This window comes from Ochotona princeps, chromosome 6 (genome assembly GCF_030435755.1).
Source record: "Ochotona princeps isolate mOchPri1 chromosome 6, mOchPri1.hap1, whole genome shotgun sequence".
NCBI classification, from domain to species: domain Eukaryota; kingdom Metazoa; phylum Chordata; class Mammalia; order Lagomorpha; family Ochotonidae; genus Ochotona; species Ochotona princeps.
Window position 1 is genome coordinate 15,840,091 of NC_080837.1, and position 26,485 is coordinate 15,866,575.

Sequence of the window (26,485 nt, forward strand, 5' to 3'; positions counted from 1 at the left end):
GTCCATGGTTCACCCCCCCAAGCGGCCACAATGGTAGGAGCTATACCAATTCAAAGCCAGGAGCCAAGAGCTTCTTTCAGGTCTCCTACGTGGATGCGGGTTCCAACGCTTTGGGCCATGCTCGACTGCTTTCCCAGGCCACAAGCAGGAGCTGCATGGGAAGTGGGACTGCCAGGATTAGAGCCGGCGCCCATATGGGATCTTGGCGTGTTCAAGGTGAGGACTTTAGCTGCTAGGCTACTACACCAGGCCCAAAGATCTGGGATTTCTTTTCTTTTCTTTTTTTAATACATTCTATTATTGTTGTTATTTTATAATAGTTTCATATTCCCTTATCACCTCCCTAGTTCCCTCCCCCCCAGTTCCTCTGTATCATTACTAACATATAGTTCTTCATACTTAGTCATATGTCCATCATTGCAGGCATAGACAATGGCAGAGAGAATCTGGGATTTCTTAAGGCTGCAGGACCATGGGGCCCTGGCAGGAACTTCTGAGGTCATTTCAGACCCTCCTCTCTTTGGGAGAGATCCATTGTTGGGATCCCCTCTTGAGTGATCAAGGGGTCTCTTGTTCTCACTACAGGGACTCTGGGAGCTGCCTCCTCCTGGTGGTAGGCCTGTGGGGGCTGCATCTTCCTGAGTATGAGTTACTGATAGCCCCAAGCAGGTGGTAGGACTGAGGTCCAGGCGTCCAGAGGTAGCACAACCAGAGTTGACTTGGGGAGGTTACCCTCAGCTCAGTTCTGCTCTCTCATGCCCAGGGCAATGCCATACTGGTATGCATCAGCAGGTAAGAGGAAGTGGATGGGCCAGGCTGGTCCCAGATGCAGAAGAGAGATGGTGAGAGGTACTGCCTTCAAAGGAATATAGATTGGGAGGTCCTGGGCCCAAGGATGGGTTCAGGGAAGCTTCAGGATCCCCTAAAATGAGCCACATTCGTGACCATGAACATTTTTCCCAGAAGGCCCATAGCTTTCACAGGGAACTCACAGAAGACCCTGACCCTGAACCCATCCAGACCCCTGGCCTGGAGTTTGCAGTCTTGTCTGCCTAGTGCTTCCCACTCTGCTGCAGTTCGGGACCTGGGCGCTGTTACTGTGCACACCCAAGCCTGCAAGTGCGGAAAGTGAAATGCTTGTCATGCTGCAATCGGGGAGCACGGCCTGCTCCGCCAGGCTGTTCCAGTGAGGCATGGAGGGGACTCTGTGCTCAACAGATGCCGGGACAAGTAGATGCTGAAACACGTGCTCTCCTCTGCTCACACAGGGGCCAGGATGGCGCTCTCCATGGTGGAGCTGCTGATTGCCTCCTTCCTGCCAGTTGCCTTCACCCTGAACCCCGAAGACCCCAACGTGTGCAGCCACTGGGAGAGGTAAGGTGTGGGATACAGATGGCCAGACACCGCCCCCACCCCCAGGGAAATGTCCCGCCCCCATCCTGGGTCAGGCACTGTAGGAACAAGAGCAGAATTTGGTGGACACACAGTGGGCCTGTGGTCCAACTGGGGACGCTGGGACCAATGCAGGAAGGCAGGACAGGATTCAGTGCTGTGCCAGGTTGACATAGTGACAGAGGACGGTGTGCTTTCTGCCGCTGTCTGCATTTGCAATGCCTGCCCATTTTACAGACAGGCAAGTAGAGGCCTAGAGCACATAGGTCAGCTGGGGTACAGTAAGTGACAGAGGTGGACCGGGGCTCCCAGGCCTGGCAGAGGTGTGGCAGTTTAGTTGTGTGGCCAGCAGCTGGCCCTGGGCTGCTGCTCTAGCATGGTCAGTTCAGGGGCCACCCCAGGAGAAGAGGGGTGGCTGAGGAGCCAGCTCAGAATTGGCTGCAGTGGTACGTCTTGGAGGAGTGGCCCAGAGCCTGTGCATGGCTGACTTTGAAGTACAAGGTGAAGGTATTGATTCTGGTGAGTACAAAGACAGGGACTAGAGACCCAATCAGGAAAAACCAAATTAAACCCTGGCATTGATTGGCCACACTGCCCAGGATGCCGCTGCCACTTGAACGTTAATAAATCAAATGAGTGAAATTAAAATGAGAACCTAGTCAGGGAGGAGGATGACAGAGGGAGGAGAGGGTCGCTGGGCCATGCAGGCTCCAGGCCCACAAGGTGACTGCCCTGTCCCTTCTTACCCCAGACCCTGTCCAGTGGAGTAGGCAGGGTGGGAGGCAGAGGGATAAGGCCCAGGCCGGCACCACCTGCTGTGAGCTGATGCTTCCTGATGGAGTCCCAGAGCCAAAGGCAGGGCTATGTGGGCCCTTTCCTGGAAAAAGGGGATGAACACGAGGTCTGTGATGAGACAGCCCCAGTCCTCCCAGGCTGGGCTTTCCCCACGGTGAGGTGTATGCTCTTGGGGAAGTCTCTCAACCGCTGGGAGCTTAGTCCCTCCTGTGCCTTAGTCATTCTCACCCTGGGCATCTTGCAGGTCCAGGCACCAGCTCTGGAAAGATATTTTGAGCTTGTTATCTTCTCTTCTTGGTGACAACTCCGGCTTCCCAGTGGCTCTGACCCGGGAGCCTCCCTGATTCCAGGACCAATCCTGCCTCTTCCCCCTTCTCTGAGTCCCATTTTTTCTTATGCATCAGTTCACTCTAAGACACAACTCTAATTGGCTCAACCTGCCTAGCATGGAGAAAGCTAGCATTGCAAGCAGGGTAGGCCTGCAGCTCAGGGACATCATGGGTGGGAGGACAGGGAAGACACCCACAGCCACTTGCAAGGAAGTCTTGCTAGTGATGCCTGGTCCGTCTCGGCTTTTCCATTGCAAGACATGCATGCACGGGTTTGGCTTGTCCCATCCCAGAAACCCAGCCTGGCCCCTGGAGACCACTTAGGGAGAATTTCCCAGCTAGATGAGCGCTTCTGGCGGGCTCCTCATTAATTATGCTCCTCTGCCATAAAGCCCGGTGTGCAGCTCTCCCCTGGCTGGTAAAGCTTGGTTCTACAAGATTAATCCAGCCCTTCATTAGCATGCTGGCAAAGGAGCAGCCTTCAAGCACTCAGCTGTGAAAGCAGGGGTCACACGCTTCGGGTTGTGGGGCTTGGTGTCAGCACAAGTTCTCCTTGCCAGACCCACTCGGCTCAGGGCGTCCAGCAGAGCTGGGCCTCTCCCCAACCCTCTGTCCCTGGAAGTTGGGTTGTTTCCCTGAGCACTGGCACAGGAAGGGGAGTCCTCCCAGGATGTAGTCTTACTTCTTCCCTCTCCACCATGGTAAGGGACAAAATACCCCTAGCCAATCATTATCATCACCATCCCTATTATTACCTGTCATGTCATGATGGCGGGCAGCTGTTGAATATCTAGTGTGTTCCCATGATGGATTTGTCCATGTATTATGTTGTTTTTGTTCCTCCACCACCCAGAGAGATAAATATCATGATTGCCCAGCTTTCACCCCTACCCCAATAATCACACTGCATAGAGGCCTCGGAATACGTAGCCTAGCTGGACAGGTGAGGAAATGGCAGCTTCTCACATCTAAGGACATGTTGCTGGCAAGCACCAGCCTTCAAACTGGACCCCGTGAGTCTGGGCTCTGAGCCTGGGTCCTGGGACCTGTGCTTGGGGGAAGAGATGTGCACGGAATGTGTCAGAGCATAGGGGTGGGGAATCACAAGATTTTAGCACAGGGAAAGGCCATTGGGCAGCCCCAGTGGATGTCGAGCTGTCCTATCTTCCCCAGGCCTGCAGACAAATAGGTTGTGCTGTGCCTGCGTTGGGGGTGTACCAATGTTTGCTGCTATGGCTCTCTGAGTAGATTACTCCTCTTTGCCCCAACCGCCATCCCCACGCTGGCCCTGGGTACCCAGGCATTGCCACCTGCTGCTGGTTCCCTTCTGGATTCAAAACCCTTGACCTTTCAGGTACCAGGGAGCCTGCAGCAGGCTCACTCAGGTCATCATGCTGCCCAGGACTCTTGGAAAATGAGCCAGCACAGGTTCCTCAGGCATAGCAGGTGGACTATTATAGCTTGGACCTGGCCATCTGGCCCTCAGCAGTGAGCCTTCTGGGGAAAACAGAGTAACAGTGACCTGCATAAACATGAGTTGCTGGCATTTCACTGGGCTCCTCCCGGCAACCCACATGGGCAGGGTGAGGCCTTGTGACAGCTGCCAGGCGTGAAGGCCACTTCCTACAGCCCTTGCCAGGGGCAGACAGGGAGAATGGCTGATTCTGGAGAAGCTGAGATTTGCTTCCCTGTGGCTTCCACCTGCTGCTGGTCTAAGTTTAGAGGCAGCAGGCAGGATGGTAGAACTCTGCATGCAGCAGGAGGGCTGGGGGCACGGAGCTGCTGATCACCCTGCAGACTGGGAGGGAGCCCCTGTGCTCCCCAGTGCTCCATTGTCTCATCTGGAAAGTGAGTATAGCAATTCCTGCTAGCTACTAAGGCTGACACGTGGAGGGCTCCAATACAGAACACAGGCTGATGCTCTCTGAATCTTAGTTTCTTCACTTTTTTTTATTTTTTTATTTTTTTATTATTATTATTATTTTTTAATCCATTTTATTGTATTGTTGTTGACAATCTTTACATAGTTAACTATAGTTGAAGGAAAAACAAGAAAAAGAAAAAAAAGGTTCAGGGGGATAGGGAGGTGGGCAATGCTGTTATGTCCATATTGTTTCCATCATGTATCTGAGGTAAAGGGGGATATTGAGGGAGAAGCCCCACCTGGTTTCCCGCCCACCTAGTTTCTTCACTTTTTTAAAAAAAAGATTTATGTATTTTTATTGGAAAGACATATTTCCAGAGAGAAGGAGAGACAGGGAGAAAGATCTTCCATCTGCTGGCTCACTCCCCAAGTGGCTGCAATGGCCAGAACTGAGCCAATCCAAAGCCAGGAGTCAAGAGCTTCTTGTTCTCCCACATGGGTGCAGGGTCCCAAGGTTTTGGGCCGTCCTCTGCTGCTTTCCCAGGCTACAAGTAGGGAGCTGGAAGGGATGTGGAGCAGCCAGGACACAAAGTGGCACCCATATGGGATGCTGGCACTTGCAATGGGAGGATTAGCCAGTTGAGCCATTGTGCTGGGCCCAGTTTTTCATCCTTAAAACATATCACTTATTTCACAGAGTTGTAACGCAGAGCCATTTCTGCACATGTGCTTTCGAAGCCCTCAGGATCAGATCCCAGTGCTTTTACACTTACTGGCTCTGTCTTCTGAAACCACTCAGAATAAAACAAAAGTCTCCTTTAGTCATTTTCTGTGGGATGAACAGACGAGTTCTAGAAAATGAGCGGGGGCCCCAGGTCAGTGAGAGATGTGTTGTGGCAGTTGGAATGCTGAGGGCACTCGAAGGAGGAGGAGGGTGCTTGGGATGGGTGGCTGTCCTGTGCTAGCAGCTCAGTTGCCCAGGGCTGAGCATGGCTCCCATCCCCTGTCTGGTTCTCAGCTATGCCGTGACCGTCCAGGAATCTTATGCACACCCCTTCGATCAGATCTACTACACGCGATGCACCGATATCCTCAACTGGTTCAAGTGCACCCGGCACCGGTGAGTTGCTCTCTTGGAAGACAGGGTTGGGAGGGGTGCTCGGCTGCCTCAGCCGCCCATTTGTGCAAATTAATGGGAAGCTCCTTGGGTAGGCTGATGTGGGGGACATTTCCTGTATCCTCTTGACTTTCTCCTTCCCCACTGGACACCTGCAATGCTTTACTGGTGGTGTCTTTGTGGCTGAAGAAACTTGGGTAAGGCAGGCCAGAAGTGTTGGCAAATTCACAGCAGACAGAGACAAGGTGGGTAAATACCCCAATCCCACGTTTATGGAGAGGGGACCCTCTGAAGCCTATCTATGCTGCATCCCAGATTTTCTTCTGTCTCCTTGGGAGTGAGGGAGAGAGAAAGAGAGAGAGGGAGAGAAAGAGAGAGAGAGAGAGAGATATCCCATGCATTGCTTTACTCCCTGGTGCCCATGAAGGTTGGGGTTCAGCCTGCAATCCGTTTCTAGTTACTGGCTAGGTCTGTGTGTGCAAGAAGCTAGGCTCTGCAGCTATAGCCAAGTGTCAACACAGGCAGTTCAAGGTGAATGCGGGTCCTGCCTCATTCCCTGGGCACTGACCAGCTCTGAACCAGAGTGGGTTTGCCTTGAGTTGTGGTGCTGTGGGATCCTGGCAGGCTGGAGCTGGCATCCCTCACCACCCAGGCTGCAAGAGCCGGTGGCTGCTTCTTAATACCAGCTGCAGCCCTACACTGTGAATGGTTCTGCTGAATTATTGAGTGGCCTTGCAGCTTTCCTGATGACCCGGAGTGTGCACGCTGACAGCCGCACCATCCATCTGCCCCAGCCAGCATCCTTCTTCTGAGCAGCCTGGCTTCCACTCTCGCCTGCTTCCCATGTTGCAACAAGCCAGGATGGGAGGCCGGAAGCAGCAGGGACTGTCTCTCTCATGGAGTGGGGGAAGTGGGGAGGGTATCCTTAATAATGACACACAGAACTTGGGGCAGTCCTGCCGGGTGGGGGGAAATGTGCTAGAAGGCCTCAGAGCAATGCTCATGACACCTAGGGCTGCCAGGAGTTGCCTTCCTGTAGCTTCCCTCTGAGGCCAGCCTACCTTCCCTTATGGGCTTTTGACAAAGTAGAATGACCTTAACTTATGACATCCCCAAATATCAAGGCTTTCCCTAGAGGCCCACCTGTCATTTGTCATGAAGGAGGAATGCTGGGATGGTGAAGCTTGTCCCCAGCCCACCAGGGGAAGCAGGCAGTGGGTGTCTCCAGCGGCCACCATGGCCAGCACCTGCCACTCTGGGCAGAGAAGTGGTCCCTGGGGCAGGGTCCCCTGGGTGCCGATGAGGAGGAGGACAGAGCTCTGGCGTCTGGGCCTATGGCCCCAGAGTTGAATTCTGGCCATACTGCAAGCCCCCTTCCTCCCTGTGGATCTGACAGTCACTTTGGATCTTCTGCACTTGAGTTCCTTGCGTGGGCAAGGGTATTGCCTAGCCACACGTGGCCCTGAGTCCTTCCTGAGACCATAGTCCCCATCACACCCCACAGGTTCCCCCTGTCCTGCTGCTGTTTGGCGGCTGCCCAGTGGGAGCTTTGAGATTTAGAGGGAACTCAGCCAGGCTGCAAGTCTGGCTCCAACACTTCCCAAATGTGTGACCTCAAACAAGTCGATAACTTCTCTGAATCTCAGCTTTCTCATACATAAAACAAAGGGCAGTGGTGACAGAAAATAAGTAAAAACACAAGCTTGAAAAAATAAATAAAACAGGGGCTGACATTGTGGAGCAGCAGGTCAAACCATTGCCTGATCTGATACTGGCTTCCCAGATGGTGGGGGCCAGTTCCAGTGCTGGTTGCTCCACCTCCCATCCAGCTCCCTGGGAAAGCAGCAGAAGTTGGCTGAGGACTTGGGTCCCTACACTTATGTGGGAGACCTGTATGGTGTTTCAGCCTCTTGGCTTCTGCAAAACCAGTCCCCATCATTTTGGCCATCTGGGGAGGGAACCAGCAAATAAAAGATCTCTTTTCTTGTCTCTTGCTGCTACTCTGCCTTTCAAATAAAGATCAAATAATGAAATATAGTTGTTGGCGGACACTTCTGGCACCTGCCGCCAGGGCTGGAGAGGGGTAACTGTGAGGTGGGCAGGTCCTGACTCCCAGCAGGTGTAGTGGGACTGGAACCCCTGCTTCTGCCACCTCCTCCCCTCCCTGGCCAGAGCTCCAGCACCTCTGTGGGCCTCAGTTCTCTCTCTCTGGGGCGAGGAGGGGCCAAGGCCTTCCCAGGAACTATGCACACGATGTCTTGCTGGGAGTGGTTGTTTGACCTGTGAGGGAGATGAATCCACTCTCTGGGCCTGAGTTGGTCCTAGCCGTCCTTTGGCTGCCTGGTCTTCTGGGCTCCAGGGGAGTGACTAACACAAGGGATGTGGGAGGTGGTGGTGGGGACCCGAACAGCATGGCTGGAGGGGGGATAGGCACAGAAGCCCTCAGGACCCACCTACCATCCAGGTCACCCCGTGGGCTCTCCTTCAGGTCAGAATCAAGAAGTTCCCAGGGATCCAGGGTCACCCCAGATGTGCTTGGGGGAGCCTGGGAGGCAGCCTGCAGGTTTAGCCTCTGTTGTATCATGCCGTACTCTGCACCCCAAGGCCCCAGCTTCTGCCATCGATCTCTCTCCATTGTGTTTCTGTGTACGCAGAGCGCCGTGCATTCTAAAGTAATTATTGAATGGCGTCCTCGATTGAGCTTAACACAAATATCATTCTAAATGGGAGTGATTGATTTCCAATTTCTTCAAGTGGCTTTCTCCCTCATGCCTTAGGATCAGCTATAAGACTGCATATCGGCGAGGCCTCCGGACCATGTACCGGCGGAGGTCCCAGTGCTGCCCGGGCTACTATGAGAATGGAGACTTCTGCATCCGTACGTAGGGGCTGCTGGTGGGGGCGGGTAGCTTGGGGGAGAGTTGGCAGGGGGAGGGGAGAAGATGGGAAGGGAGGAGGGCTATCCCTCACACAGGCCAAAGTGGAGTGACTGGCTGCCACAGGCCCTCGGGGTTGGAGAGGCAGGGGGCCAGCAGGGGCACCCCATGGGATCCTGCAAGCTGGACTCTGGGCAGGTAGAGCTCTTATCTCTAGCTGAAGGATTGCTATGAGGGGTCTTTCCTCGCTCATTTCCTCCCAGGTTGGGGACTTCCCTGGAGCAGAGCGGGTGGGGCAGGAGCAGATTCCCTCCACTGCAGGGAGAGCCCCAGCTTCTCTGAGGGGGGACTCTGTCTCTGCTGCTGCTCCTTCAATCACAGAGTGGGTTCTCTTGGGTGCGTGGAGGAAGCTGGCGCCAGAGAGAAATTGGGGTGGACAGGATGTTGCCAATGAAATGCGGATTTTTCCCTAGCGTTGCTCCCCCGATACTGGAGTGGGATTCGATTCTAATTGCATTGCAGGAACGAATGAAAAATGCTGCTGCAAATGGATTCAATCGTGATGGCTTTACAGGACAAATATCAAAAAAGAAAAAAAAAACACCACAAAAAACCTCAGCCTGAGCATATCTCGCATGACTGTGACTTAGGGACAGAGCAGAGAGCCAAGTGAGGAGAGGGTAGGACCCAGGCATCACAGTGGGGTCAAGGTTAAGGCTCCATGCTCACAGAGGGGAGCAGGAATCAGCGGGAGCTGGACAGCTGGGGCCCGTGAGGCCAAGCAGGATGAATGTGAGCAACCCGTCCCTGCTCAGGACATGGGGAGATTAGAAAGGGAGTTGAACTGTCAGCATGGGCTTGGAGAACAGATGAGCCCTGCCTGCCCTCATTGTCCTGAGTGGCCATCGGGAAGGCACTGGGAAAACAGAGCATGGGGCAGAAGTGCTACGTGTCCTGGTGGCTCGGCTCAGCCTTGCTGACCAAGGAGAAAGCGCATGACCTCCCGGCCTGGTCCTTATGTAACTGCCCAGCACTGCAGGCCACACTGCTGGCCGCAAGCCTGTCTAAGCCAAATTCAGGATAGACAGTGTGCCTGGGAGGAGAGTGTAGGGCACTCTGGGTTCTGAGATGCAGGGGCCTCAGGCCTGGGCTTGAGCATCTCTCTGTTCCTCTGTGCTGTGTGCTCATGCTCAGCCACTCAGTGTGTCCCTGTGGGAGATGCAGGGGTCCAAGGGTGATGCCTGGTGGCTGCCCTCAGGGAGCTCACAGCCCAGCTCACAGGGCTGGTTCAGGACACAGAGAATGTTCTAGAAGGGGACTTCAAGACAGTACTTACTCGACACCTGCTATGGCCCACTCATGGTGCTGCTGGACCCAAGGTGCTGCTTGGGAGGTCTACAGCCCATAACTCTGTGCCTGCCTCCAGTCCAGCTGCCTGCTGAAGCATAGCCTGGGCAGCAGCTGATGAGGGCTCCATGGGAGACCTGGATGGAGCTCTGGGCTCTTGGCTGCAGCCAGGCCCAGCTCTGGCTATTACAGGCATTGGGTGCTTGTGGGAATAAGTGAAGCACCACAAGGGGTGTTCATGATTATTCCCAGTTTACAGGTGAGCAAAGTAAGGCCCTGGGAGAAAAACTCTGATGCTGGGAGGGGTGGATCTGGGAATAACATGCTAGAGCCTCGAGTATCTCTCTCCGGGGATTTCACTCCAAGTTTCAGATAGTTGAGCATCCCTCTCTAAAGATTGGTGATGGAAAGGTTGTGTAGCTGCTTAAGGTTGCCATACACTGTGCTGGTCTCATGCCACTGGCTGGGGGGTGTGTGTGTGTGGAGTGTGTCTTTGATGGGTAGGGAGCCAGGAAGGGTCAAAACACACTTTACTAAATGAGCAGCCCACCCAGGGGAAATACATACTCCTAGATCATATGGCCAAGGCATTTGGTGTGTATGTGTGTGTGTGTGTGTTTAAGAGTGGCCAATGGGAAGGAGTTTCCAGATATATTTTCTGTGCTAAGCAGTAAAACATCCTTAGCACTCATATTAGAAGATAAATGGTGCTCCCTTCCCCGATTCCTAGCTCCCAGGGCCTCACAATGTTGATGTTATCTGCAGGTAGGGTCTTTGTGGAGGGAAATCAAGTGAAGAGAGGGGGGTGGGTCTCAATCTGGCATGAGTGGTATTGTCAAAAGAGGAAAATGTTGGACATGAAAACAAACATGAAAGGGGACCCAGACCATGAGGGGAAGACTGGATGGGGATTGATGGGCTCAAGCAAGGAGGATTCAGTGAACCATGGTCTTCAGGAGGCTCTGAGGGGCTTGGAGCTGGCCCAGGGGTGGGGTGGAATGATGCCTTTAGGGGGAGCGGGAGTGAAGCTCCATCAGCAAAGACATGAAGGTGGACTTGGACTCTATGGACAGTAAGAAGGAGGGCCTGACCACGGTGGACAGATCTGAACCATGAAGAGGAGGGGTAGGCTGGCAGGTGAGGCAATGTTCTAGGTGGCCATTGCAAAACACCAGGGGCTGGGTTGCCTCAACAGCAGTTTACTGGTTCCATTCTAGAGGTCAGAAGATCAAGGTGAAGGAGTAGGCAGGGCTGTGTCCTTCTGAAGGATGGATCTGTTCCAGGCTTCCCCCTGGCTCCTGGGAGGACCTCAGCCTGTGGCAGTGTAACTCCAGTCTTCTCATGGAAGACTTTGTGTGCATGCACACACATGTGTGTGCACACGTGGATGTGTGTTTATTCCTTTTTTTAAAAAAATAGATTTATTTATTTTTATTGGAAAGTCAAATATAGAGAGAAAGATCTTCCATCTGCTAACTCACTCCCCAAGTGGCTGCAACAGCTGGAGCTAAGCCAATCCAAAGCAGGGAGCCTGGAGCATCTTCCAGGTCTCCCATGCGGGTCTCAAGGATTTGGGCCGTCCTTAACTGCTTTCCCAGATCACAAGTAGGGAGCTGGACGGGAAGTAGGGCTGCCGGGATTAGAACCAGCACTCATATGGGATTCCAAGACATGCATGGTGAGGATTCAGCCACTATGCTACTGTGCCAGGCCCTGAATTCTTTTTTTTTAATATTCATTTATTTGGGAGGGAAAGAAATAGAATTAGTTCCTATCTTGCTTCATTTTGCAAATCCCTACAATAATTGAGATTAGGCTTGGGGTTGAAGCCAAACGCCGGGAACTTAGTCTAAGTCTCCCACATGAGTAACAGGGACCCAATTAATTACTTGAGCCATTGCTGCTGCTGCCTCCCAGGGTGTGCATTAACACAAAACCAGGATCAGGACCTGGAAATCAAATCCAGGCCTTCCATTACAAGATGTAGGCAACCCAAATGGTGTTTTGAATACCAGGTTTAGTGCTGCCCCAGGGTTTGTCTTGTTACTGCCTGATGCCTTGACCATCCCTATAAACCCTTACCTCCAAGTAAGGCTGTGTTCTGGGAACTGGAGCAAGCTGGAAGACAGCAACTTTGGAGGGAGATGAGTCAACCCTTGATGAGTGGGTGGTGGTTTCTTTTTCCTACGCCTTAGGATAGGAGGGCGGGACAGGGAGCAGCCAGTCCTGCCTGGGCTTTGGAGGCATCAGGGTACTCAGGGGGAAGGGAGAACTGGTAGTGAGGGCTACACGCAGGGGCTCCTTCTGAATCCAGCCTCACTCTGATTCAGAGGCTTTGGGAGTAGAGACCTTGACTGTGCAGCCTGGGCCCATTCCTGCCACTGCTGAACCAAGAGGCCTTTTGGAGACCTAGGGCCTGTGCTGGGCAGAGAGGGCCGGCAGGCTGTGGAACAGGTGCAGTCGCCCATTGCGCAGGCCTGCTCCGGTTGGGAGAAGGCAGTGCTGATGGACTAACCAACTGATGGAGGAGGAGAGCTATCGAGGAGTGGGGTCCATTAACCCCTGGCCCAGTTCCCTTCTCCCTGAGGTCAGTTCTCCCCCTTTACCTCCCAGCAAAGTTCAAGCCCCCAGAATTTCCATTTGTGTCTTCTGAACTTGAAATGCTAGCATCTACCTACAGCTGGGAGGGGTCCACCCAGAAATGAAGGATCAACCACAAATTCCAGGTGTGCACATGAGGGCTGGGCCAGCACAACTAAGGGCTGCTCAGGGTTCAACCTCCATGGGGATCATCTATGTATGGAGGCTGCAGATCCAGGAGAGTTGCCACACAGATCTGATTTTGATCCAGGGAGCTCCCTGTGCAAGTACTGTGGCTTAGGGACCCCTGTTCTGTTGTTGCTCTTGCAGGTATGATTGACATTGACATTGACCCCATGCAATGACTCATGTCTCTGCTCATCAGCTCTGCTTGGGTCAGCTTCATCCTTCTAGAAGGGTCTCGGGTGATCCCACACACGATCATCTCTCTTACTCTTGCTCCTTCCGCTGCCGGAGTCCAGCTCCAGCCGAGAGTTTGGAGCTCGGGAAGGGTGCGTGGAGTCGGCGATAAAGAAAGACACAGACACTGACACTTGGTGCGTTCTTGCATGTTCTCACCTGGTCTCACCCGTTCTTACATGGTCTCACCCATTCTTGCATAATCTTGCACACATTCTTACATGATCTTGCACACATTCTTACATGATCTTTTACACAGCCCAAGAAAAGGCTGTCCTTTTTATTTACTCAGACACCTCACAAGCCTCTGCACAAGTAACTAATTATTTTGTTTTTTCTTCATGATTCAGGGGGCATGTACAGTCATTTGGTCACTCTGTCTGCACTTCAAGGCTAAGCAGGCGTCTCAAAAGATAATTCTGAGCAAGCCATTATTCACTCTTTAACAGTAGTTATGGAGCAACAGCCAGGACTCCAAGGTCAAGGCACATGCGATCATCCACCAACTAGTAGCACATTCTCATCACATTTTTCACTTACACAAACCACCCATCATCTAACGGGAAAACAGGCCACTAGGGAAAAAAACTTCCAAAACAGAAATCCCAAATACAGAATCCCCCCACAACTACAGACTCCATAATTCTATAAATAATGAGACAACAATCAAAAGCATCCTTCTCTAATGAAAGCATTCCCAATTCCTTCAGTCAGAAATCACAGAAGCAGCTAAAACAGTTATACTCTCCATGCTCCAAAAAATTGCAAAGACAGGCTAGCCTTAGAGATGACAACAGCCACATTCATTGCCATAGCAGCCTCAGCTCTCACTCCCATCACTTGCATTCCTGTGGGTCCACTGGGTGCTACCTGACTGGCCAGGCCCTGGAAAGGAGGCAGATCTGCCTCACCTGTGACCTCCTGTCTTCCTGCTGCCTCCTGGCCTTGAACCAGCCACCATCTTAGGGCTGGGCATTTGTGTAGTGCTCTCAACATTCCGCAAAGGTGCCAATGTGGCTGGCACAGCTGCCAAAGCTTCTTGGAGCCCTGTGAAGGTGCTGTCCTTCTGTGTCCCGGTGTCACAGGACTGTGCTATGTCACTGGGATGTGCCTGGGTGTGGAGTTATTTGAACGTTTTTCTGAGGAATGCATATTTTTTTTTTTAAGATTTATTCGTTTTATTACAGCCAGATATACAGAGAGGAGGAGAGACAGAGAGGAAGATCTGCCGTCTGATGATTCACTCCCCAAGTGAGCCGCAACGGGCTGATGCACGCCGATCCGATGCCGGGAACCTGGAAGCTCTTCCAGGTCTCCCACGTGGGTGCAGTGTCCCAATGCATTGGGCCGTCCTCAACTGCTTTCCCAGGCCACAAGCAGGGAGCTGGATGGGAAGTGGAGCTGCCGGGATCAGAACTGGCGCCCATATGGGATCCCGGGGCTTTCAAGGCGAGGCCTTTAGCCGCTAGGCCATACTGCCGGGCCCGAGGAATGTATATTCTTCAAGCTAAAGGTTCAGGGCCTCATGGATTCTAGAAAATTCTCAGTCATATCTCTCCAAAAGTCTCTGGCTCTGTCTGCCATCAGTTCTCCATCGCAGCTCTCATGTGCTGGGCCTGCTCCTTCCATCCAGTGTCTCCTGACCTCCCGTTTCCTGTCCCTTTCTCTCTCCATTCCAGGCCCTGAATGGGTTTCTCTGATGCATTTTTCAGATCCGTAGCTCTGCTCATAGCCCAGTCTGTTGAGGTCTTCATTTCAGTGTTTCATACCTTGGAGTTTTATTGGTCCTCCTTACATGTTCTTTCTGGAGTGTCCTTTTCTTTCATTGTGAATTGTGTTCCTCCTTTTATTGCTTTAATTATTTTAAATATATTTCTTTTATGGTCTTTTTCCAGTTGTTCTGTCTTGAACTGTTAGCTCGATTAGCCCACATTCATAAAGTAATCTTTCTCCTGTCTGACATACCTGCCGAGTCTCAGTTGAGGTGGCCTGTGGATGCTTGGGTCTCTTTTTCCTCCCCATGCCCGGGACTGCACACAACATAGCCATGCTGTCCAGAGGCAGCATGTGATATGCAAATATCACCTCTTTTGGGGGTTGGTATTGCAACACAATGGGTTAAGCTGCTATCCACAATGGATGTGTACCAGTTCAAGTTCTGCCTGTTCGTTTTATGATCCAACTCCTTGCTTATGTGCCTGGGAAAGGAGTGGAAGATGGCCCAAGTCTTTAGGCCCCTGCATCTACGTGAGAGACCCAGAAGAAGCTCCAGGATCCTGGTTTTGTGGCCTGGCCCAGTCTTATTCCAAACATCTAGGGAATGATCCAGTAGATGGGAGATCTCTATAAATTCTGTCTTTCAAATACAGTGAATAGATCTTTACAAAAATTCATCTTTTTGTTGCAAAGCCTTTTCATTGCCCCTTAAGGAGCCCCTCTCCCCATTAGGCTGGGACCCCAATGTCCCTCTGCTGAGTTGTTTGTTTCTTGTCGGAGACCTTGTTTTTCCCTTACAGAATCCCTTTGTTTATGCCAAGGCTGGTGGGCGGCATTTTCAAGGTTCTCCTACATGGAGCTGGCAGCTCCCAAGGCCAAGTCCGCCTTTGTGTAGGTGTTGAATCCTTGACTCCCAGGGTGAGTTGGGGCAGGGAGGGGGTACAGCAGCCTTGTTTCTGGGCTCCCTAGCTCCTGCAGTTGCCGCCTTGTGCAAGTCACCTTTCTCCCCTAGAGCCAGCTGCTTCCTAAGTATTTTGCTTCCTATGGTATTTTGGGGGATACCTGGGCAGCGCCTTTTGCCGTGTTCATGGAGCTGGCCTATTTCAACCTGCATGGAACAGTGGGGCTCTCATGCCATTTTATGCAGTGGTAATGCCACAAAAAAGGGGGTCATATCCAGTGATTGTCCCCACACGGGTCCCCCATCACCCACCACAGAAGAGAAAATGAGCTCAGGTGTGCTACGTGGCATTATGTGGACAAGTGGCAGACGAGGAATTCAGATCCATGCAACTTCAAATCCTGCAGACCCCCTCCTGGGACAAAGGGGTCCTGTGCCTGGAAGTGGAGGAGGGGTTCACCCAAGAGGGTGGGGGAGGCACTTGGAAGTAAGAGGAGGGGGACTGACAATGCCCTGGTGTGACTTGAGCAGTTTGCTAAGGTGGGCTCTGGGAGATACCAGACCAAGGTGCCAAGGGGGTACAGGAATGGGTGGAGGGGGAAGGAGTGGGTGGGTGTCAGCTACTCTCCCTACCCTCTGAGAGGATCCCTGGGGTATCTGGCTAGCTGCTGCCACCCCAAGGGGCACCAACACCTGGTTCTGAGCTTGAGTGCCTACAAGAACAATATCTGTCCATCCGTCTGTCCCTGCATTGTTATTACTACTATGGCTTAGGAATACATGGTCCAATGGGAGGGGTCTCAATGCAGGGTAGGTGCAGATCGACTTAGTGGTCCAGGATGCCACCAGGTTGGTGTGCATGTGTATGGGACGGGATCAGGAGACTGGACACAGTTGGTGCAGCAACCATGACCCAGGCCCTGCCCGTGGCCTTATCACTTTGGTGTGGAGTATTCACAGTTGGCTGAGCTGCAGGTGATGGCTTAGGCCAGCCAGTCTCCCAGGTCCCTGGCTGGGAGGTGTCTAACCCTGATGCCAGTTCCTGCTTCTACAGTGAGAGCCTTGATTACTGATGCTGGTTTGTTCTTGTCTGCTCATCAGTGCTGGTCAGGTTCATCCTTGTTGAATGAGCACCTGGGCTCTCATAGTCCCTGGTGGTCCCTGTGGATTCCTGTTCCTGCCAGCATCCATCTGAGACCCTTCCTGCTGCCCCCAGATACCCCGTGTTTGGGAGCTGCACACCTCTTCCTCCAGCACATGCCTCTCTGGCTCTGTAGCTATGCTATTAGCACACAGACTGCTTTGTGCCTTGCTGACCACCCTTCCCCCACCCAGCCCTCAGAAGTGAGTTTCTCTAGCAGGTGCCACATCTGCTCCGGGCCTATCCCCAAGGTCAAGTGCCTGCTGCAGAACTATTATTGAATGGAAGAGTGAATGAGTAAGTGAATGACAGGCTTGTCCTGAAAATCCTCAGCAACCAGGGAGAAGCAGGTAGCTCCATGGGGCATGGAAGAGGGGAGAGACTTCGGGGAATCCCCCCTGGAGGAGAGTAGGTCCAAGCTGAGTCTGAACGGGGAAACTTGCAAGGGGCATGAGAGGTAGGCAGTGGTTAAGACAGAACCTTAAAACCCCCTTACCCCAAGAGAGAATGACTCTGGCCCCCTCTACCAGCTGTGAGTATGTGATCTTACCTCTCTATGCCTCAGTGTCCTCATCTGTAAAATGGGACCTTGTGAAGCATCTACCGAGTGGGCTGATGTGAGCAGTAAATGCATGACTCTGAGTATGACATTTGGGAGCCAGCCTGATGCAGTTAGTGCTTGGTACACAGCTACCCTCATCCCATATCAAAGCAAGAGGGAACAGAAGGGATGAGGAGAGCAGAGAGCAGGGTGGGGTCGGGACCTCATCCAGATCTGATGAGGCCGTGAAAAGCTGGCACTGTTGTGATGTGGTTTCTGACCATGCAGGAGAGCTGGGGTCTGGCTGGCTATGCATCGAGCTTCTCTGCCTGGCCTTCCTGCACCTCTGGGAGGGAGTCCACCCATGTGGACTCTCCAGAGGACAGATGGGGTGGCCCCACGCAGTGCCAGACACAGTGGTGTTCACGAGTGTCCATTCCTCTGGTGCCCCAGGCCAGTGTAGGCCTGCAAAAGAGCTTGGCTGTCCCTGCCTGAAGTGCCACTTCCTCTCTGGACACTCCCCAGAGGCTGTTCCCTGGCTGAGGACTGGCACCTGCCATTTGCTGATGCTGGGGGTAGCGCATGCCCCATGTGGCCAGACCCCTCTCACACTGTCCCCCTCCACACCAGCCTCCAGGTTTCTTCTGTGTACAGGAAGCCTGCGCAGCCCCTGTCCCCACTGCCTCAGCAGCTCACAGGGTCTCCCATGGCCCTTGCCTGCCTGCCTGCCTTCCCTTGGACAGATGTCCAGGTGCCTCTTATAGCTCTCGGTGCCCAGGCAGCTCACCTCCTCCCCAGAGCCAGGACATAAACTGATGCCCTAATGGGATGCTGGGGTAAGCAGGTAGAGGATTAGCCTGTTGAACCACAATGCCAGCCCTGACAACATAAAGGTTAAGGGCGTGGGTCCCAGACCCAGACTGTAGCCACCTGCCTGTATGACTTGCAGCAACTCATTTTACTTCTTGGTGCCTCAGTTTGCTGGACTGTAAAACGTGAGAGCAACCGTCTCTTCTTCACAGTGCTGAGGTGAGGATTAAAAAAAATTATTGTCTGGAAGAGGTCAGAGGCTCCAGGCACATGGTAAGAGCTATGGGAGCATTAGCTTTTGCTGTTTCACAGTCCCAGGTTTATTCATAAGCGTTATGTAAACAGAGCCTCTTACATGTGGACACATTCGTGTTCCATGTGCAGCTTGCTATGCATGTACATTCCATGCCAGCTCTTCAGGACACACCCCATACCCCACGTGCCTGATGCTGGTGGGCAGCTCGGAGAGTTTGCGCTTCTCCTGGGACTTAACCTTTCACACATTCCTTTCCCCTCCTCCTCCCCAACAAGTATGCTGCTGAACTGTCACCAGGGGAGCCAGAATCCCTGCTTTGTTCCTGATTGGGCAGGGGCAGAGGGGAGGCCAAAGCAGGAAGCCACAGTCCCATCAGTCTCATACCCTGACCTGTAGCCAAGGACAAAAGCCAGCGAGGCCTCCTCCCTTCCCAGGCCTGATAAATGCCCACCCTTGTCACTGGTTACCTTGACCTTGTACCCTTAGAGACAGAATGGGATAACTGGCAGCCAGGGTGGCCCCCACTTACAGGCAGCCCCCTCCCGTTGGACCTTGCCAAGTGGAAGGCACCATAACCTGGCCTCCGTTTATCCAGCAGGGCCCAGACACCAAACAGACTGTGGTGGACTGATAGTAAATTAGCAACAAGCGTGATTTACGGGGCTGTGTTTGCATGGCTAAGCTTTTGGCAAAGGTAAATGCAGAAGCTGCAGAAAAACTCCTGGAAACCACTGCTGCCACCACCACTGCCCGCCAGGCTCTGACGCCCTTCAAGTCTCCGTAAAGGATGCTTGGAATTATATGGACTAGATTAGTATCTCTATTACATAAAACCATTTCAGTGCCTGCTTGTGGCCTGGAGAATAAAGTCACTGGCTGGACCTTTTGTGGCCCGGCCCCGCCGGCGTGCGCAGTAATTGAAGAGTTCTCTTGGAAACTGTGTCAGGTAGAAAGAACTCCTAATTTACTAAGTGGAGGGACCTTTGTTAGAAAGCCTGCTGCTTTGTTCTGTGCGTCCCTTTTAATCTTGTTTTTTGCACAATGGGCTCCCATAAAGCACTCCGGGGCGATTGATGCTGGCAGGGAGTAGGGGCAGCCCCCAACCCCCTTCCTCCTCCTGCTTTTCTCTTCCTCCAGCCTGATGAGAAGCCCACGGAGCAGGTGCAAGCCCCGGGAACAGCTCTGGCTTCCTCTGAGTGGTCGCTCTTGTTTCCTTCTCATCCGTGCACAGACTCCTCTGTCTGTAATTGCATCTCGGCACGCAAGCCCTAGCGGCAAGATCCGGGTTTGGGGTGGGGGTGGGGGCACCGCTGTCTGCTGGCTGCCAGGTTGGCATCATGCGGAGGCCTTCGGCCCCGAAGTCCAGGGCCATCTGGCGCCTGCTGGGACTGTTTCGGTTGGAGGGGCTTCCAGGGTCCTGAGGCATGAAGCAACATTTGCTGTGTGTGAGTTTGCTCCTGAGCCAGCACTGGCACTGGGAAGGACGTGGTTACTGAGCCTTCCAGCGTGGAACCACCCCCTGGGGGCCATGAGGTCACCTTAATGTTGTCAGGCAAGATACTGAGTAGACACAGAGCTCTTCCTGTGTGACTGAGTGGATGCAACATCCGCCCTGGGGACTGAAAGCGAAATGCTCATCTGTCACAGAAGACGACCCATTCTTCTACTCTCCCCACCTGCACCAAGAGGTGTGTGGGAAAAACTGTGGATGCCCCACCCAGCTTGTTGGGAATACAGCCCAGGAAGAAATAGCCCAACCAAGGGGTCATCCCAGATAAGGGCCTCAACGCAGGGAGGCAGGAGGGAATGACCCTTGCCAGGAGAGGGTGAGTGGGTCCCCCCTCTACCCCTACAGGATGATTTGACAGTGGCAGAACTTCCCTTGGACTAAGGTCGGAGTGAAACTTGGCGATGTGGAGGAGCTGGGTGTTGGGCCCAGATGTGGAAGAAGCCAGGACTGCGAGGTCCACCCGTGGGGGTCCCCTCTGACCCCGGCCAGGGTCTCCATGTCACCAATGCTCACACTGTGTGAAGACACCTTGGACCCTAGCCCAAACTTTGAGCCTTTTCTAGCAGCCCTGCCCACACTCTTGCCAGCCTAGTGATTGGCATACAGTAAGCACTTAACAATAAATGCCAGAGCTTGTTCTGTGTGTCAGGATGGTGCACAGAGAGCTGCTCAGGTAGGCCAAGGTCAAATGGAGTCACAGTCTTCAGATCTGGGAAGGAGGATTGTGTGTGTAAGCACGCAGGGTTGGGAGGTGGAACATACAATATCCCCTTTCACCTCACCCACATCCTGAAGCACCTGTTGGAAACGGTCAGAGTGAATAACACATCCAGATGATCAGGTTCATGGTCCACATCGCAGACATGTGATGCTGGAACTCAGCTCTGGTTTGCTCTGCGAGAGCAAACATTCCCTCCCAGACAGCAGAGATGGGGGTTCAGTAAGAAAAGATGACTCAGGACACCAGAAGGGGCCTCCGAGGCCCAGCCCACCTGTGGCTGGAAGTGTCTGCGTCAGGCAGTGTTGTTGGGTGGTTTTTCAGTGTCAGTTGGTCCGACTGGCACTGGCTTATCACCTTTACAACTCTCATGGAGAGAAGGTGTGCATCTGTCTCACTCTGTCAGGGCTGAGTCACTTCTGTGTCACAGCATGCAATGTGACCTCTCAAGGTCATCTCTAGCCCCAAGTGCCAGATCCTGTCAGGGTGGGCTGAGGTCTGCACCTGCCCAATGCATGGAGTGAGGGTGAGCTAGTTTCCACGCAGCCTCCATCTATCTTCCCTGGGTCGAGGTCCAGGCTGGCATGCTTTGCTCATAGGCACCCGTGTGTGGGAAACTTTAAACCATGGCCCAGGAAGTCTTAATCACCTGCTAAGCATCGGGGATGCTCTCAGCTATGTAGGTGGGACATGCTTTTATTTCCCTGCATGGGGTGCTGAGCCGGGGGAGCCAGATGGTCCAGCGATGTGGCAGCTGCCTCTGGGGGAACTCCTGCCATCTGGGTGAATGACAAGATTTGCAACTTTCACGCTTGTGTGCGGCTGTCAAGGCAGAGGGTGGGGGAAGTGGTCCCGAGTTCTGGTGCCCTGACTGTTTTCTATCGCCATCTCAAAAAAGCCAAAAACCAAAACAACTCTAACTCAGTGACTATCTCCTAAGCTCCCTGACTGCTCCAGGGATCCCCACTGCCTCCACCAGGCAGGCGGGCCTTGCACTTCCTCCAGAAATTACTTTCGGCCATTGCTTTTGGTGCAGTCTCCACTCGCCCCTTCGGCAGGGCTGGGAAGATCCAGATGAAGGCGTTTAGTGGTTTGGGGCTGTTATATTTTCTCTGCTCTATGATCCGTGTTAGGTTAAAAGGGCCAGTGCTGTGCTTCCTCCTCACTGAAGATAACTCAACCTGGACAGGCTCCCTGGGGGAGAATTAAAGGTGATGAGGGACTTCTGGTTGGCTGCAGCCGTTAATATCCTTTCCCCGCAGTGGCCCTCTTCTCCAGAGGATAAATCCATCTGAGTGTGTGCCTGATTCTAAGTGATGACTCTTTTCTCTGCTTATGGGCGACTTCATGGAGCCAGCCCTGCAAGTCCAGGGAGCGGAGCTGAGAAGTACGAGGTCAAGACCATGGGGTACGCTAGTCCCGGGCCACCTCCTCACACACAACACCACTCTTTGTGGGCTCTACTCTTCCCAGCTCACAGGTGCTGAAACGGAATCCCTGAGAACAGTCAAGCAGGGAGCCAGCCATCTGAGAGACACGGATGAGGCTAATATGGAAGTTTGCCTGACTCCCATGTCAAGGCTGTCTCCCAGAGGCCGTGCCAACCCCGCCCAGGTGCAGACTTCTGAATGTGGTAGAGGGCATACGTCCTAGGAAAGAGGCAGCATCACCTCTCAGGACCTCTCAACATCCCTCTTGTTGACCAGCCAGCAATGTTCACGTGAGACAGGTTGTGCTGGGTGATTTCGGGGTCTCCAGAAGATTCTTCTTGGAGTGCCCCTCCCCACCCCTCACTTTTTGGCTAGTGGGGATAGAATACAGCCTAAAGCCTACCCAGCCAGAGGAAACAGCTTTCTGGCCACACATGCCCCTAGCTGGGTCCCCCTTGAAGCCAGGACCCCTCTCATTGCACTGGAGCCCCTAGGGCACGAGGGATGGTATGTGGAGTGGTATAGATTAGGGTGCAATTTGACTGGGCTGGGGGAGGGAAGGGAAGATATCCCAAGAGGACTGTGAAGATCAGAGGATCTACAACTGGGGAGAAAGGGGGACAGGTTGCTGGTCTCCAAAATACCCCCATGGAATGGCTGGGGCTCAACTGAGTGTGGGAGGTTGTGACTCCAAGGCCCATGATCCATATGGCCACAAGGCTGGGCAGCAAAGCAGCAAGCCTGGGCCTACAGCCTGGTCTTTCTATGTCCCTGGGGTTGGGGGCTCACACCAGCTCCGGCTTGGCTTGGGATGGGCTGGAGGGGTCCCTAGAGGTCGCTGACCTTGGGTGAGCCATTCTGGATGCTGATCTCTACTTGGTGACCCAGGTTACAGAGAGAAGTAGTTCAGGCTCAACAGGGAGCCTGTCAGGGAGCTCACCACCTGGAAAGGGAGCCAGGGTGGGTGGGGGGTAGACTGCTTTTAGCAGGGATCCTGGCATAGGTACCTCTCTGCCACGCAACAGCTTTTCAAGTGTTTAAAGGACTCTCTCCCTATTCCCTGGCCAATCTTTCCTTTTGCAAACTAAGTGTCGTTTATTGATTGAGATATTGATTTCTCGGCACCTCTGATTTGCTAGGCTATGTGCCAGGCGCTGCAGAGACAGGAAGGAAGGAGACAGGTACGTCCTTCTCCAGGGCAGCTCACAACCCGCAATGGCATCCTTCCTGGCCTCAGTTGCCCTCCCGTTGACCACAGGAAGGGCTACAAATCTGGCTTGATCAGGACAGAAGGTGGCACAGCCCTGCTGGGCTTTCCTTACTTGTGTTAGTGTCTGTGTGGGACTGGATAAAGCACTGACCTCCCTGGGGCAAGCACAGCAGCCTGCCCACCTCAGAGATCAGCGTGTAGGACCCTGGCATGGGCTGTTACCTGCCAGCCATGGCAATACACCCCCCACACACTGGGACTGGGGGACTGGCAGACAGGTGTTCGTGGGTGGTGTCTATGATAGTGATTCCTGTAGCTTCCCAGACTGGAGTGTCTTCTGTTCAGCAAACAATCTGTCACTTTATGCTTCTTTCAGGCAGCCAGAACTGTCCTCTGGGCTCAGGGTTGGTGTTCGATGTTTAGTAGCAATCAAAAGAGATGAGGTGCTGGCCCCAGCCCTGGCAAGTCACAATCTTCCTACAGTCATCCCCAGATAAATCGAGAAGGTGGTTTTGTATGGGTGTAAGACAAGAACACAAAGTGGTAAGGAGCCAGTATCAGACAGTGGCAGGCAAGGAGCTGCAAAGGAGGTGAGTGGGGCCATATCCCAGGGGGTTCTCACCAGAACAGAATCTGTGACCTGGGTGTCACCTGCTGGACTGGAGCCAGTGTAAGCAAGAGCCTGAAGCATGGGTGTGGGACAAACAGCTAGGCTCGGGCAGGAGGCTGCCAGGCTGGGGCCACATGCACCCCCTGTGTGGGAGTTGGACTCCAGCTGCCCTCCAGCTCCCCCTCTCAACATGAGTTTTTCAGGGCCAGGACCATGGCACCTACCTGTGACCTACCTGTGCCCCAGCCACAGTGGGCATGAATGGACAGGTTTCTCGGGCTGTGACATTGTCCTCAGCTTGTTCTGCGACCTCGGGCAGTTCATTCTCCCCTCAGAGATGTTGAGATGGTCCTCTGTTATCAGCTGACATGTGTGAGGGCACTGCAAACTGTTGGTGGGAGTGCAGGAGAAAACAAGTGTGGAGGTAAAGCATCTTTCGAGCCCGTAAAGCTTGCATCCTGTGTGTGTTTCAATAACTTTTTTGAGATGCTTCATAGGCTGGTATTTCCAAACTTAGAGTGCATTTGCCTTTGAATTTTATGCTCTAAGAATTTTTCAAGCCCGTTGTGATTCTGAATCTGTGAACGGCCAAGTGGGAGTCTAGTTTTGGGGAGGCTTTAGCTGTGGTCTGGGGAGACTGTGTTCAGGCCTGCCCTTGTGGGCATAGGAGGGAGCCACGAGGCTATGGCCAGGCTGCTGATGCCAGCAGGGATCCGCCAAACCCCATGGCTTCCTGTACACAGCCACGCTGCCTGCATACAGTCATGCTGCACCACCCTATGCCCCTCCTTCACCACCACCCCGTCCCTGATTCTGATGCTTGGGGAAAAGTGTTCTATAGAATGGTGCCCTCTTGTACCAGGCTCTGGACTGTAAGGAGGAGCAGACAGAGGTCTTTACCCACTCCCCCCACCCCAGCAGCTGATAGCACCGCCTGTAAGATGAGTCCACTCCCAGCCCTGTGCAGCAGTGATAATTAATTGTGCCAGCTGCAGGAGCCAGGCAGAGGGAATATGACAGGGTGAGAGAAGGGCTATGCCAAGAGCCAGAGTTGAAGCACGCCAGAGAGCTGGGCTCTCGGCCAGCTCAGGTGTGGTGACCTGAAGCAGGTGCCTCTGCATCTCTGAGCCCCATTGACCCCCTTTGGGAAGTGGGAGTTATCACAGGCCTGCCATGCCGACTGTGTAGAAAGGTTTGAAAGGGAAGGTGGTGATCGTGGTTGTGCCAGAGGAGTCATTATTGTTGGGCACTCAGGAAGTTAGGAAGCTGTCTGTCTTCAAGTCCTTCCTTTCTCCTCTCTCCCTTCTCCTTCCCTCCCTCATTTGCTTCCTTCTTGCCTACCTCCACCCTGTCTTGTCACCTTATTTTAAAAAATACATATTTATTTATTTGAAAGGCAGAATTACAGAAAGGAGAGAGAGAGAGAGAGATATGTTACATCTTTTTGTGCACTCCCCAAATGGCCACATTAGGAGCCAAGCCAATCCAAAGCCAGGAGCCAGGAGCTTCTTCCAGGTCTCCCAAGTGGATCCAGAGGCATAAGGTGTTGGGCCGTCTGCCACTGCATTCCAGATAAGTTACCAGGGAACTGGTTTGCAAGTAGAGGAGCCAGGACTCAAACTATCACCCATTTGGTATCCCAGTACTTCAGACAGAGGCTTAGCCTGCTATGCCCTGATACTGGCTCCTTGACCTATCTTCATGCTGCTACTTAGCTCAATCCCCAAATCCTGTATCAGCATAGGATGAGCTCCCTGGTTCTTTTTTGTGCCTGCATAGTATTTCATGGCATGGCTGTACCCTGACATAGTTGTCCTTTCTCTTGGGAATGAACACTCAGGTTATCTCTGGCCATTTGTGGCCATCCGCAGTGCAGGAGAGAATGACCCTACAGACTGGTCATTTTCTCAATGGCAAGGATATTGATGTAGCATTCCTCCAAAGACACAGAGTGGGTGAGTGGTGACATGTGTGGCAGGGGACAAAGTCCCACCTGCATTCTTCCAGCTTCTTTGCTGTCAGCTGCTTTGGAGCAGGGGATGGGGGAGAGCAAAGAGAGGCTGTGGGGTGGGCAGGGCATCCTTCAGGAACAGGGCGGGAAGGACAGGACAGCCAGCACCTGCTCCCTGACTCCAAGTCACCAGGGCTGGTATAATGCCCACCCTTAGACCAGGTTGCCTTACTCTAATCGCTGGAATGGGGTGGAGGTTGGGAGGAGAGGGAATATAGTTGGTCCTGCTCTATTTCCAAGCCCTCTGTCTGCACAGTGAGGTGTATCTTGTGACTGCCTCACCCCCCCCCCCCCGCGGGGGCTCCCTCCTCTGCTGGAAGGCTGTCAGGGCTTCCCAGCCCATGTACTCATAGCACCCCCTCTATCCAGCAGATTTGCAGGTTGGGGCTATGAGAGAAGGCAGGGTGTGCTCTGCCTCTGATCTCACCCAGCCTTGGCTTTGAATCCTGACTTGGCCATTTAGAAATTGCATGGCCAGCAATGGTGATTTAAAGAAAATGGTTGGGGCAAGTGTTTGGTTGTGTGGTTCAGGTGCTGATTGGGGTACCCACATCCTGTACAGGAGTGTTGGCTGGAGTGCCTGGGTTTGAGACTTAGCCCAGCTTCCTACTGGAGTGCACCTGGCAGGTAGCAGTGATGGCTCAAGAAGTGAGGTCCCTATCATCCATGTGGGATGCCTGAATTGAGTTTAGCTCTAGGGCTTGGGGAGGTTCAGCCTGTGGCCATTGCAGACATTTTGAGTGACTCAGCAGATGGAAGGTGTGACTGTATCTATTCTTCTCAAATAAATGTAAAGAAAACCACAAAAGTTATTAAAGGAGGTGTGTAGCATTTGGCCTAACAGTTACGACATGTGCATCCCATATTGAAGCATCTGGTCCCAGCTCTGGCTGCAGCTTCCTGCTACTGTC

At 53.1% G+C, this 26,485-nt stretch overlaps 1 protein-coding gene across 10 annotated transcripts in view; it reads left to right on the forward strand.

Moving 5' to 3' along the window:
• Window positions 1–1,262: 1,262 nt before the first annotated feature.
• MEGF11 (multiple EGF like domains 11) overlaps window positions 1,263–26,485 on the forward strand; it is a 197,641-nt gene continuing 172,418 nt past the window's right edge. For all 10 annotated transcript variants that reach the window (XM_036495480.2, XM_004577961.4, XM_058665651.1 and 7 more), the window contains exons 1-3: window positions 1,263–1,374; window positions 5,399–5,500; window positions 8,275–8,375. In XM_036495480.2, coding sequence (XP_036351373.2) covers window positions 1,277–1,374; window positions 5,399–5,500; window positions 8,275–8,375 — 301 coding nt within the window. In that variant the 5' untranslated portion in view covers window positions 1,263–1,276. The remainder of the gene's footprint in view (window positions 1,375–5,398; window positions 5,501–8,274; window positions 8,376–26,485) is intronic.